The sequence below is a fragment of the Dendrobates tinctorius genome, unplaced genomic scaffold, assembly GCF_039654945.1.
Source record: "Dendrobates tinctorius isolate UK_male_01 unplaced genomic scaffold, ASM3965494v1 ptg000003l, whole genome shotgun sequence".
NCBI classification, from domain to species: domain Eukaryota; kingdom Metazoa; phylum Chordata; class Amphibia; order Anura; family Dendrobatidae; genus Dendrobates; species Dendrobates tinctorius.
Window position 1 is genome coordinate 3,985,192 of NW_027361671.1, and position 14,753 is coordinate 3,999,944.

The 14,753-nt window shown below is 45.0% G+C and overlaps 1 protein-coding gene across 3 annotated transcripts in view; it reads left to right on the forward strand.

Moving 5' to 3' along the window:
• The first annotated feature begins 3,214 nt into the window (after positions 1 to 3,214).
• The window catches only part of ATG10 (autophagy related 10), a 253,229-nt gene continuing 241,690 nt past the window's right edge, over positions 3,215 to 14,753 (forward strand). The window contains exon 1 of one of the 3 annotated variants that reach the window (XR_012233603.1): positions 3,215 to 3,300. Coding sequence is in view for 1 of the 3 variants with exons in the window: in XM_073582474.1 (XP_073438575.1) it covers positions 3,281 to 3,300 (20 nt within the window). In the remaining 2 variants the exon portion in view is untranslated. The remainder of the gene's footprint in view (positions 3,301 to 14,753) is intronic. The other 2 variants (XR_012233561.1, XM_073582474.1) reach the window with 2 other exon arrangements.

Sequence of the window (14,753 nt, forward strand, 5' to 3'; positions counted from 1 at the left end):
TGTACTCGCTCTAGTTCCATTATATCCTTCCTGAACACCGGTGCCCAAAACTGTACACAGTACTTCATATGCGGTCTAACCAGGTATTTGTACAGAGGCAGTATAATGCTCTCATCATGTGTATCCAGACCTATTTTAATGCACCCCATGATCCTGCTTGCCTTGGCAGCCTCTGCCTGGCACTGGCTGCTCCAGGTAAGCTTATCATTAACTAGGCTCCCCAAGTCCTTCTCCATGTCAGATTTACCCAGTGGTTTCCCATTCAGTGTGTAATGGTGATATTGATTCCTATTTCCCATGTGTATAACCTTACATTTATCATTGTTAAACCGCCTCTGCCACCTTTTGGCCCAAGTTTTCAACTTATCCAGATCCATCTGTAGCAGAATACTATCTTCTCTTGTATTGACTGCTTTACATAGTTTTGTATCATCTGCAAATATCAACATTTTACTGTGTAAACCAAGCCCGGATTGCTAATCTGCCTGGGGGGGGGGGGGGGGTGAGGAGTGTTATAGTTTGTGGGCTGGTGGGGTTTGTGTGGCAAGGCTGCTTTTTTGTCCCAGTCCCGGCCCTGTTCAGTTCTGTGCTAAACTGGGAACTATAGTACCTCATTGTAGCAGTGTGCATTTATTCCCCACTAGGCTATGCTGTGACTTGTAGTACCTGGCTATAGCAGTGCTAATTTATTCGCTGCAATGTTGTGCAGTGACTTGCAGTAAATCTGTGTTGCAATTTACATTTATGCAATACTTGGCTTTGCTGTGACTTGTAGTACCTCAGTGTTGTGTTGTGAAGTTACTGACTACTAGTTACTACTGGTAACTACTAGGTACTACTAGTAACTAGTACTAGTTTATGCTGAGACTTGCAGTACCTTAGTGTTGTAGTGTGAAGTTACTGACTACTAGGTTATGCTGAAACTTGCAGTACCTCATTGTTGCAGTGTGCAGTTATACACTATTAGGCTATGCTGAGACTTATAGTACCTCAGCGATACAGTGTGCATTTATGCACAGGTAGAGATAGCACCTGTCATGTTATCCACTGGCACGGACAGTATTTTCTCTATGTAGGTTGGCATCAGCAGCTTGTAGCGCTCTCCTCCTCCTCCGCAGCATCAGCTGCTCCTCACTCTCTGGCATGTGTGCCCTCTGCACCATGCCACATGTGCCAGCCCCTGAGCTCACAGACCAGAAGACGCTTCAGCCCCTCCAATTATCATGTTTATTACTTTCTTTGGAAACAAAATCAGCATTGTTACCGAATTGGGGTTCTCGAAGATGGGCATTTTTATTGCGTGTGAGCGCAAAGTGGGATGTAATTACTATTTTGGCGCAGAACAGGAAACTATTATTTTTCAGCTGCATTATTCCCTGGTAGGAAATGGGCATTTTTACTGTGAAGGTGCACGAAATGACTTATTAAAGGGACTTGTTTTCAATCTATCTCCTCTCTTCTATGGCCTTATGAAGCCAGAGCTGTCAATCAAAGAAGAAGGGGGTGGAGACTGAGGGAAAACAAGCAGGTGGGAAGGTGGAGTTAAATGTTTGGCCTCATAATGCAGGCTGCTGACAGGTCACTGATCACTCACTGCTCCCTAGTTTGCATAATGAATATATTAATGTGTGTATTTGAAAAAAGCATGTCACCTAATCAACATGGCCACGCCTGCGCACTTTCTCTTATTGGTTAGGCTTGTTTCGCACTTCAGTTTTCAGCGTCAGTCACAATCTGCCGTTTTGACGGAATGACGGATCCGTCGAAATTAGTGGAAAACGGATGAAACTGATCCGTTTTTTCGACTGATCCGTCTAGCGGATCTGCAGGGAAAACGGATCTGTTTAATCAGTTGCATCCGTTTTTTTCATCCGTTTCTTCAGTTTTTTTGACAGATCCATCGAAACTGCAGATCCTGGAATGTAAAGGAACATGATTCTGGAGAGAGAGAGAACAGACGCTGACGGATCCGTCACTGTCCACCTTTTTGACACAGACAAAAAAGTTCCTATGGACGGACCCAAATTTTATGACGGATCCGCCGCACAACGGACGCAACAGAAGGCCATCCATCGCAATTCGCCGCCAATACAAGTCTATGGGGAAAATAACGGATCCGCCAGGCAAATCCGTCAGATCCGTTTTTTTACCCAAACGGCGGATTGTGACTGACGCCTGCAGACAGAAGTGTGAAACAGGCCTTAGTGCCTTTTATCTTCCTGTGTTTCAAAGGAAAAAAAATCACCATCAATATGGCGCCGTCGGCTGAGCCTGTGCATTAGCATCTATTGAGTTCCGATCGATGCTACTGTGCAGGGGCCGCCACTGGGTCCTTGTTGCTGCAGCCAAAAAAAAAAGTCTGTGATCACAACAAGGAGTACTATTGTGCTGGCATCCCCAGAGGGCACAAGGGTATGCTACTACCTAGCAGTATTAAGTAGGGCCTGAACAGGGTACTTCTACTGTATTTAAACAGTAAAATATTACTATTATCATGTGGGGACCACAGGGGGCCATTTTTAATGTGTGGCGTGATATTACCAGTCGGGGCACCATTACTACCTTGGATGCAAAAAGGGTCTATATGGGGGATATATATATCTCCAGTACTACAATTTTTGGGGTATTATCATTTTTAGCGGCATCATCAATGTGGCACTAGTCTTAAGGCCCCTTTACATTTAGCGATGCACCAGCGATTCCGACCACAATATGACCCGCTCAGGATCGCTGGTGCATCGCTAAATGGTCGCTAGTGAGCTGCCACACAGGCAGATCTCACAGCGATGCAGCAGCGGTACAGCGGACGATACTTACCTTTCACACGCGGCGATGAAGATGTCCTCCCGCCTCCACACGTTGCTCGTTGGCGCCACAGGAAGCCCAGCTGGAAGCGCCCGACGAGAAATGGAGCCGCCCGATCTCGCATGATCAGCGATGGACAGCGGGGGAGCCGGTCGGAGGTAAGTATCACACACAGCGATATCGCTATAACGGCACAAAATCGGTGACGTTATAGCGATATTCTTAGCGATATCCCTATGTGTAAAACCCCCGTAACAGATGGCGTCTCCAGAGCTGAACTCTGGCACATTTCTCAGATGAAAGGAAAGCAAGGGGCTTGTGGTCTGCAGGCGGCTGCCCTCTCCTCAGAAGGGGCCAAACAGCATCCCCCAATAGTGAGGGAACAGGTTACATAGTACAAGCAATATGGTAATGTGCACAGGCTGCACTATACAGTAGATTACGGTAGTGTGAAGCACAGCATGCTGGGAGAGGCATGGGAGAGCAGGAAGACATGTGAGTTGTGTTTATGATGTGACTGCAGAGGAAATGTGCGGACAGGAGCAGCTATATGGTGCGTGCAGAGCTAGACACACATGTATACATAGATACCTGCAGAAATATAGGCACACATGTATATATACAACGTCTCATTTACAGATACGTGCATGAGTATAGCTACACATCTGTATCACGGACATAGTTATCGACACGTGCAGAAATATGCATATATATATATATATACAGCCACATTTATGACACTTGCGGACACATACACACAGTACAGTATATACAGACGCATTCATTACATGCACACATATTGCCACTTAATGCCGGGAGCTGTAGATCCTCATCACTTTCAGCGCCGAGGTTTGGAATGATTTACTGATATGTAGTAACATATAAAGCACAGGATTTAAAAAAATTCTTAAATCAAGGAAATAAAAAACTGAATATTTAAAGAGAAGATGTCCGCAGGATTTTGCTATGTAAACTACAGACAGGGCCTTATCATTGAGATAATGGGCGGCACGGCGGCTCAGTGGTTAGCGCTGCAGCGCTGGGGTCCTGGGTTCGAATCCCACCAAGGACAACATCTGCAAGGAGTTTGTATGTTCTCCCCGTGTTTGCGTGGGTTTCCTCCGGGTACTCCGGTTTCCTCCCACATTCTAAAGACATACTGATAGGGAATTTAGATTGTGAGCCCCATCGGGGACAGTGATGATAATGTGTGCAAACTGTAAAGCACTGCGGAATATGTTAGCGCTATATAAAAATAAAGATTATTATTATTATTAAAGCCGCATTCACACGGTCAGTATTTTACCTCAGTATTTGTAAGCCAAAACCAGACCAGGAGTGGGTGATAAATCCAGAAGTGGTGACGTGTTTCTATTATACTTTTCCTCTGATTGTTCCTCTCCTGGTTTTGGCTTACAAATACTGAGGTAAAATACTGACTGAGGAGCTGGTCACTTGCTAAAGACTATAGGACGAATGGCCGTAGAGGTGGCGTCCACAGCTCTAACAGAGACTTTTCCAGCACGGAGCACTGGTTGCGTCAATATTGTTGTGTTTTGTTAGACATTTTCTTGCTGTATTTTATTAGTGATTTTCTTGCTCATCAGTTCATCCTCAGGAATCAGTTTTTTACATTCAGTGACAGTAAGCAGAGGAAGACGAGCAGGCTGGATCTTATGTATACCTAAGGCCAGACAGTAAATTGCTAAAGGTACATGTAAAGCAATCATCCTATCAATCCATTATTCTAGCAGCCTAGGCCCATTGTGTGGATGGAGATGGTAGACCCAGGGAGCCGTCATCTTGGGGTTTCTCACATGCAGTCCCAGGTTATGGAATATGATTCATTCTGTGAGCTAAAGAAAAATGCTTAAGGGGAGGGAGAAAAAGAGACATGGGATGAATCAGACAGCTATTGGAGTGACTTTGAAGGGAGAGGATCCAAGCTGGGATGGATTGATGATCTATGGAGTTTTGGAGATTAATTATTGGCTGGAAGGATATACATGAGCTGCGGTTGTGATATGCATCGTGTGGAGGAATATAGGCTGTGACTGCACACTATACCTGCTGGAGATACCAAAAGCTGTGGGCCAACCAGAAGTTGGGAGACAGTGGGTATCGCCTGGTACGGGGCCAGTGGAACTACCGATCTCAGATTGGGAACTTGTGGACTGAGGACATTGTATCTCAAGGTACTGTCACACTTAGCGATGCACCAGCGATCCCGACCAGCGATATGACGCGGTCAGGATCGCTGGTACATCGCTAAGTGGTCGCTAGTGAGCTGCCACACAGGCAGATCTCACCAGCAACATCGCAGGGGTCGGGGGTCACTACTTACCTGTCAGAGGAGGCGATCCTGACGTCCTCCCGCCCGAGTCCATGCGTCGCTCGTCTCCACAGCAGGAAGCTGACGACGAGAAATGATCCAGGACGTTCTCGCGCGATCAGCGATAACCAGCGGGGGAGCGAGTCGGTGGTAAGTATCAGACATAGCGATATCGCTAGCAATATCGCTATAACGTCACAAAAACCAATGACATTATAGCGATATTGCTAGCGATATCGCTTAGTGTGACAGGCCCTTTAGCCATCTACCTGGATTTGTTGTACTACCATGGATGTATGGAATAAAAATAGTTGCATTGTCCTGCCTAGGTGATTTTTATAACCCATAACATCATATCTTCAGACTGAACAAGTATTGAATGTGTGAGCGTGACCTAACTCCTTAATGACCATGCAAATTTTGTACAAAACAATTTTTTTAGGGACCTCATTTGAAGTGAATTTAAGGGGCCTACAATGACAGAAAATACCCAAAAGTGGCACCATTCTTTAAACTCAAAACCACATTAACCCCTTTCTGACATCAGATGTACTATCCCGTCCATGGGACCCGGGCCCCTATGCCCATGGACGGGATAGTACGTCTACCGCGATCAGCGGCGCCCACGTGGTGAGCGCCGCTGATTGCGGCCATGTGTCAGCTGATTATCACAGCTGACACCCGGCACAATGTGTCAGGGGCGGTCACGGACCGCCCCCGACACGTTAACCCCTTGCACACTGCGATCAAACATGATCGCGGTGTACCGGGGGTTAAAGGGAAGCATCGGCAGGGAGGGGGCTCCCTCCGTGCTTCCCTGAGCCCCCCACGGCAGCGCAATGTGCAGCGCTGCTGCGGGGGGCTCCTTTCCTGCAGGCCCCCGAATCCAAGATGGCGACGGGGGCCTTCGGGGGCCTGCAGGAAGCTGGCTTCCTCAGTGCCTGCAAAGCGCAGGCATTAGGAAGCCTTCTGCACTGCCTGTGACAGATCGCTGATCTGTCACAGTGATCTGTGATGTGACAGATCAGCGATCTGTCACAGGACAGTGATGTCCCACCTGGGACTATTTAATAAAGTTAAAAAAAAATAAAAAAAAGTGTTAAAATAAATTAAAAAAAATCGCCACATTAGAAAAAAAACAAAATATTCCCCCAAATAAATCCATTTTTTGGAAATTAAAAAAAACAAACAATAAAAGTACACATATTAGGTATCGCCGCCTCTGTAACGACCCGCCCTATAAAACTGTCCCATTAGTTAACCCCTTTAGCGAACCCCTTAAAAAATAAAAATAAAAAACGAAGCAAAAAATTATTTATTATCATACCGCCAAACAAAAAGTGTAATAGCGCGCGATCAAAAAGACACATATAAATATCCATGGTACCGCTGAAAACGTCATCTTGTCCCGCAAAAAACGAGCCGCCACAAAGCATCATCAGCGAAAAAATAAAAAAGTTATAGCTCGCAGAATAAAGCGATGCAAAAATAATTATTTTTTATATAAAATAGTTTTCATTGCATAAAACCGACAAAACATAAAAAAAGACCTAAATGAGGTATCGCTGTAACCGTACTGACCCGAAGAATAAAACTGCTTTATCAATTTTATCGCACGCGGAACGGTGTAAACGCACCCCCCCAAAAGAAATTCATGAAACGCTGGTTTTTGTCCATTCTGCGTCCCAAAAATCGGAATAAAAAGCGATGAAAAAACATCACGTGCCCGAAAATGGTACCAATAAAAAACGTCAACTCGTCCCGCAAAAAATAAGACCTCACATGACTTGGTGGGTCAAAATACGGAAAAATTATAGCTCTCAATATGTGGTGATGCAAAAACTATTTTTACAATAAAAAGCGTCTTTTAGCGTGTGACAGCTGCCAAATATAAAAACCGCCATAAATAGTAAATCAAACCCCCCGTTATCACCCCCTTAGTTAGGGAAAAATAATAAAATTAAAAAAATGTATTTATTTCCATTTTTCCATTAGGGTTAGGGCTGAGATTAGGGTTAGGGGTGTGTTGGGGTTCGGGCTGGAGTTAGAATTGGGGGTTTCCACTGTTTGGGCACATCAGGTGCTCTCCAAATGCAACATGGAGTCTGATCTCAATTCCAGCCAATTCTGAGTTGAAAAAGTCAAATGGTGCTCCTTCCCTTCCAAGCTCTGCCATGCGCCCAAACAGTGTTTTACCCCCACATGTAGGGTATCAGCCTACTCAGGTCAAATTGCAAAACAATTTTTGGGGTCCAATTTCTCCTGTTACCCTTAGGAAAATAAAAAATTGGGGGCAAAAATATCATTTTTGTGGAAAAAAAAGGATTTTTTTATTTTCACGTCCGAGCGTTATAAACTTCTGTGAAGCACTTGGGGGTTCAAAGTGCTCACCACACATCTAGATAAGTTCCGTGGGGGGCCTAGTGTCCAAAATGGGGTCACTTGTGGGGAGTTTCAATAGTTCAAGTACATCAGGGGCTCTCCAAACGCACATGACACCCGCAGACCATTCCATCAAAGTCTGCATTCCAAAATGTCACTGCTTCCCTTCCGAGCCCCGACGTGTGTCCATACAGTAGTTTTCTCCAACATATGGGGCTTCAGCGTACTCAGGACAAATTTGACAACAACTTTTGGGGTTCAATTTCTCCTGTTACCCTTGGGAAAATAAAAAAATTGGAGACTAATTGATCATGTTTGTGGAAAAAATACGATTTTTTTATTTTCATGCCCTGGCATTATAAACTTCTGTGAAGCCTTTGGGGGGTTCAAAGTGCTCACCTCACATCTAGATAAGTTCCTTAGGGGGTCTAGTTTTCAAAATGGGGTCATTTGTGGGGGGTTTCCACTGTTTAGGTACATTAGGGGCTCTCCAAAGGCAACATGACACCCGCAGACCATTCCATCAAAGTCTGCATTCCAAAACGTCACGACTTCCCTTCCGAGCCCCGACGTGTGCCCATACAGTAGTTTTCTCCCACATATGGAGTATCAGCATACTCAGGACAAATTGGACAACAACTTTTGGGGTCCAATTTCTCCTGGTAACCTTGGGAAAATAAAAAAATGGTGACTAAAAGATCATGTTTGTGGAAAAAATACGAATTTTTTATTTTCACGCCCGGGCGTTATAAACTTCTGTGAAGCACTGGGGGGTTCAAAGTGCTCACCACACATCTAGATAAGTTCCTTGGGGGGTCTAGTTTACAAAATGGTGTCATTTGTGGGGGGTTTCCACTGTTTAGGTACATCAGGGGTTTTCCAATCGCGACATGGTGTCCGATCTCAATTCCAACCAAAAACGTGAAATGGCGCTGCTTCCCTTCCGAGGTCTGCCATGCGCCCAAATAGTGATTTACCCCCACATGTGGGGTATCAGCGTACTCAGGACAAATTGCACAATAACTTTTAGGGTCCTGTTACCCTTGGAAAAATAAGAATTGAGGGTGAAAAGATCATTTTTGTGGAAAAAATATGATTTTTTTAATTGTACGGCTTTATGTTATAAACTTCTGTGAAGCTCTTGGGGGTTCAAAGTTCTCACACCACACATCTAGATAAGTTCCTTAGGGGATCTAGTTTCCAAAATGGTGTCATTTGTCAGGGGTTTCCACTGTTTTGGTACATCAGGGGTTTTCCAATCCCGACATGATGTCCGATCTCAATTCCAGCCAAAAACGTCAAATGGCGCTGCTTCCCTTCCGAGCTCTGCCATGCGCCCAAATAGTGATTTACCCCCACATGTGGGGTATCAGCGTACTCAGGACAAATTGCACAATAACTTTTAGGGTCCTGTTACCCTTGGAAAAATAAGAATTGAGGGTGAAAAGATCATTTTTGTGGAAAAAATATGATTTTTTAATTGTATGTTATAAACTTCTGTAAAGCCCTTGTGGGTTCAAAGTTCTCACCACATATCTAGATAAGTTCCTTGGGGAGTCTAGTTTCCAAAACGGGGTCACTTGTGGGGGGTTTCCACTGTTTAGGTACATCAGGGACTCTCCAAACGTGAAATGACGTCCGATCTGAATTCCAGCCAATTTTGCATTGAAAAAGTCAAACGGCGCTCCTTTCATTCTGAGCTCTACCATGCGCCGAAACAGTCGTCCCCCCCACATATCAGGTATCAGCGTACTCAGGACAAATTGCACAATAACTTTTGCAGTCCAATTTCTCCTGTTACCCTTGGTAAAATAAAAAAAAATTGAACCTGAAGTATTTTTTTTGTGAAAAAAAGTTAGATGTTCATTTTTTTTTTAAATATTCAAAAAAATTCCTGTGACGCACCTAAAGGGTTAATAAACTTCGTGAATGTGGTTTTGAGCACCTTAAGGGGTTCAGTTTTTAGAATGGTGTCACTTTTGGGTATTTTCTATCATATAGACCCCTCAAAGTGACCTCAAATGTGATGTGGTCCTAAAAATAAATTGGTGTTGTAAAAATGAGAAATCGCTGGTCAACTTTTAACCCTTATAACTTCCTAACAAAAAAAATTTTGGTTCCAAAATTGTGCTGATGTAAAGTAAACATGTGGGAAATGTTAGTTATCAAGTTTTTTGTGTGCCGTATCTCTGTGATTTAAGGGCATAAAAATTCAAAGTTGGAAAATTGCGAAATTTTCAAAATTTTCGCCAAATTTCCGTTTTTCTCACAAATAAACGCAAGTTATTTGAATGAAATTTTACCACTAACAAGAAGTACAATATGTCACGAGAAAACAATGTCAGAATCACCGGGATCCATGGAAGCGTTCCAGAGTTATGACCTCGTAAAGGTACAGTGGTCAGAATTGTAAAAATTGGCCCGGTCATGAACGTGCAAACCACACTTGGGGGTGAAGGGGTTAAAGAAGTTTATTAACCCTTCAGGTGCTTCACAGGAACTAAAGGAATGTGGAAGGAAAAAAACATTTAGGCTGCGTTCACATGTCGCTTTTTTTTCGCGGGGGTTTTTAACACTCGATTTTGCCGCAAAAAAACAGCATCCCATGCAGTCCTATAGGATTCCGCAATGCTGTGCTAATGCTGCGGATTTTCCCGCAGTGGAATCGCATAGCGGAAAAACCCGCAGCATGCTCATTATTTTGCGGAATCGCGGCAATTCCGCCCACATAGGAATGTATTGTTCTGCTTACTTTCCGCATGTGGCTGAGCCTACCATGCGAAAAGTAAGCAGAACATTTGCGGATGGTACCCACGGTCCGGAGGAGAGGAGACTGTCCTCCGGGCTCTGGGTACCATATCTCTGTATAAAATAGAATTAAAATAAAAAAATCGGGTTATATCCATCTTCCGGCGTCCCGCGCAGCGTCCCCAGGCTTCAGCGATACACACGGCAGGTCCCGTTCCCAGTGATGCATTGCGGCAATGACCTTGGCTGTCATCGCTGTCTCGCGATCAGGGCTGTGGAGTCAGTAAGCCAAACCTGCAACTCCGACTCCTCAATTTCCCTTACACCGACTCCAACTCCGACTCCGGCTCCCACATATATTGCTTATATTTAAGTGAAAAATGTATTGTAGTTCAATGTGAACATCAGACATTTAATCATTTTTATGATACAATAATCAAGATATTTAGATAGAACATATTTACTTTGTACCCATGTCTGTAGAGGAGGAGCTTCACTGGTGCTGGAGTGCAGCACAGACTTATCTCAGCTAAGGGTACCGTTACACCTAGCGATGCACCAGCGATCCCGACTAGCGATATGATGCGGTCAGGATCGCTGGTGCATCGCTAGATGGTCGCTAGTGAGCTGCCACACAGGCAGATCTCACTAGCGACATCGCTGGGGATGGGGGTCGCTACTTACCTGTCAGACGAGGCGATCCTGCGTCCTCCCGCCCGGCTCCACGCGTCGCTCGTCGTCACAACAGGAGGCGCCGCAGGAAGTGGCCGACGAGAAATGGTCCAGGAGTTTCTCGCGCGATCAGCGATAAGCAGCGGGGGAGCCGGGCGGAGGTAAGTATCACATGCAGCGATATCGCTAGCAATATCGCTGCAACGTCACAAAATCGGTGACTTTACAGCGATATTGCTAGCGATATCGCAGTGTGTAACGGGGGCTTAAGACAAAGCCAAGATCCTCAGGCTACATTCACACCATGGGCATAGCCATGATCAAACCTAGGGGGTGGGGCAGAATCTCATACTATTCTCCAGAACCTCATACTGCACACCTCAGCTGCTGCAGAACCTCATACTGCACACCCCTACACTTGAAAATAAAGGCTGCACCTTAAGAAGATGTGATGAATGCAGTTTATTTATTCCAACTATCAGTTGATGTTGATGTGTTACTGAAGACGAGCAATGCCTGTCCTGGGCGTCCTTTTGGGCAGCTATGAGGTGTACCTGACTGGTGCTGAAAAAAAAAGGAGTGTTAGTTTGTGTGCTACCCAGCTTTCATTCTTTTTGGTACAGATAAGATATGGATAGACATATATGGATAAATGGATAGAGCAGATTTCTAATCTGCTTTTGCTATTGAAAACATTATCTATGAGCTCAAAAACCTTTCAGGCGATGCGGTTTTTTAAAAAGTTGATGTGCTTTTGCAGCTGAAAAACATATCCTCAAAAAATGCAGCAAAAACAATGTGTGTGAGAATGTAGCCTTAGATCAGGAATAGAACAGCTATTTATAGGACACTAGCTGAAGAGCCCGGCGCTGCCCGGGCATAGTAACTAACTACGGTTAGTTATAACAAATTATAATGATATCTATATATAAAGCTGAGTGCAGAGCCCCGCCCACTCCGCATAGCCACATTCACTATAATATCCCACATCATCCGTTCAGCCAGAGCCACTGGACTACTACCTCTATTATCCCACATCATCCCGTCAAAGCCACTGGACTACTACCCCCAATATCCCACATCATCCCGTCTGCCAGAGCCACCGGACAACTACCACTAATGTCCCACATCATCCAGTCACAGCCGCCGGACTACTATAGCTAATATCCAACATCATTCCGTTAGCCAGAGCCACAGGACAACTACCACTAATATCCCACATCATCCCGTCACAGCCGCCAGACTACTACCCCTAATATCTCACATCATTCCATCAGCCAGAGCAACCGGACTACTACCCCTAATATCCCACATCATCCCGTCAGCCAGAGCCACCGGACTACTCCCCTTAATATGCCACATCATCCCGTCAGCCAAAGCCACCGGATTACTACCCATAATATCCCACATCATCCCGTCAGCCAGAGAGCCAGAGCCACCGGACTACTCCCCCTAATATGCCACATCATCCCCTCAGCCAGAGCCACCGGACTACTACCCATAATATCCCACATCATCCCGTGAGCCTGGGGTCAGAACCAGAGCGCTGAGTGGAACGGTCCTAACTTCCATACCGGGGATCCCTTTAAGAGAGGCCTGGTGTCAGAACCAGAGCGCTGAGTGAATTTGCCCTGACTTCCATACCAATGATCCCTTTAATAGAAGCCTGGGGTGAGAATCAGAGCTCTGAGGGATTTACCCTAACTTCCATACCGGAGATCCCTTTAAGAGAGCCTGGGGTCAGTACCAGAGCATTTGAAGGCAATTGCCCTGACTTCGATACCGGAGATCCCTTTAAGAAAGGCCTTGGGTCAGTACCAAAGCGCAGTGTGGATTTGTCCTAACTTCCATACCAATGATCCCTTTAAGAGACCCTGGGGTCAGAACCACACAGCTGAGTGGAACGGTCCTGACTTCCATTACGGGGATCCCTTTAAGAGAGGCCTGGGGTCAGAACCAGAGCGCTTAGTAGAATTGCGCTAACTTCCATACCAATGATCCCTTTAAGAGAGGCCTGGGGTCAGAACCAGAGCGCTGAGGGATTTGATCTGACTTCCATACCAATGATCCCTTTAAGAGGGAATATGTGCCTATGGGGAGGAGGATGTGTGATGGGTATATGGGAACGGGAGGGGGATTCATCTCTGTCATGTGCTCTCTGCTCCTTTCAGGGCAGCAGACAATGGCTGGGAGCTTACGTTCCTGGGGATGCTAGATTTCTCCCACCATGTCAGTGTCTGCTGAGGTGTTGTCAAGTGGGAAAACTTGCTCATAGCAACCAATAACAGCTCGCCTTCTTTTAACCAGCTCTGGTGAAATGAGAGATGCTTAGTGATTGGTTGCAAGGAAAACTGTTGCTCATAGCAACCAATCACAGCTCAGCTTCTTTTGAACAGCTCCGTGATTTGTTGGTGATACACACATACATACATACATTCAGTTTTATATATAGAGATTTCATAACTTTCCCAAATTCCTATGAAAAAATATCCAGCACATTCTGCATTGAACTACTGTACAAAATTTATTATATATTTTAGGAGTCGGTCCATTTTATACCGACTCCAACTCCATCAAAATGAGCACCGACTCTGACTCCACGACTCTGACTCCACAGCCCTGCTCGCATTATCAAAGGTCATTGCTGCAATGCATCACTGGGAACGGGACCTGCCAGAGCATCGCGGAGGCCTGGGGATGATGCGCGGGACGCCGGAAGGTGAATATAACCCGATTTTTAAAAAATTATTTTTAACATTAGATCTTTTTACTACTGATGCTGCATAGGCAGCCTCAATAGTAAAAAGTTGGTCACACTCGTCAAACACTATGTTTGACGAGTGTGACCAACCTGTCAATCAGTTCTCCAAGTGATGCTACAGATCGCTTGGAAAACGCTAGCATTTTGCAAGCTAATTACGCTTGCAAATCGCTAGTTTTTCCACGGGAAAATCGTGGGAATTTAAATTGCGATTTTCCCGCGGAATGGAATTCCCGCCGTAACTTCCACGGGAGTTCCGCTACGTGTGAACTTGGCCTTACAGGTGCTTCTCACAAAATTAGAGTATCTTCAAAACATTAATTTCAGTTCTTCAATACATAAAGTGAAACTCATATAGAGTCATTACAAACAGAGCGATCTATTTCAAATGTTTATTTCTGTTAATGATGAGGATTAAGGCCTACAGCCAATGAAAAGCCAAAAGTCAATATCTCAGTAAATTAGAATACTTTATAAGTTTAAAAAATGCTTTTAAAATCTGAAATGTTGGCTTACTGAAATGCATTCAGTACTTGGTCGGGGCTCCTTTTGCATCAATTACTGCATCAATGCGGCGTGTCATGGAGCTGATCAGCCTGTGGCACTGCTGAGGTGTTGAGGAAGCCCAGGTTGCTTTGATAGCAGCCTTCAGCTTGCCTGCATTGTTGGGTCTGGTGTCTCTATCTTCCTCTTGACAATACCCCATAGATTCTCTATGGGGTTAAGGTCAGACGAGTTTGCTGACCAATCAAGCACAGTGAGACTGTTGTTTTTAAACGAGGTATTGGTACTTTTGGCAGTGTGGACAGGTGCCAAGTCCTGCTGGAGAATTAAATTTCCATCTCCAAAAAGCTTGTCGGCAGAGGGAAGCATGAAGTGCTCTAAAATTTGGTAGACGACTGCACTGACGTTGGTCTTGATAAAACACAGCGAACCTACACCAGCAGATGACATGGTTCCCAAAACCATCATGGATTGTGGAAACTTCACACTAGACCTCAAGCAGCTTGGATTGTGTCCCTCTCCACTCTTCAGACTCTGGGACCTTGATTT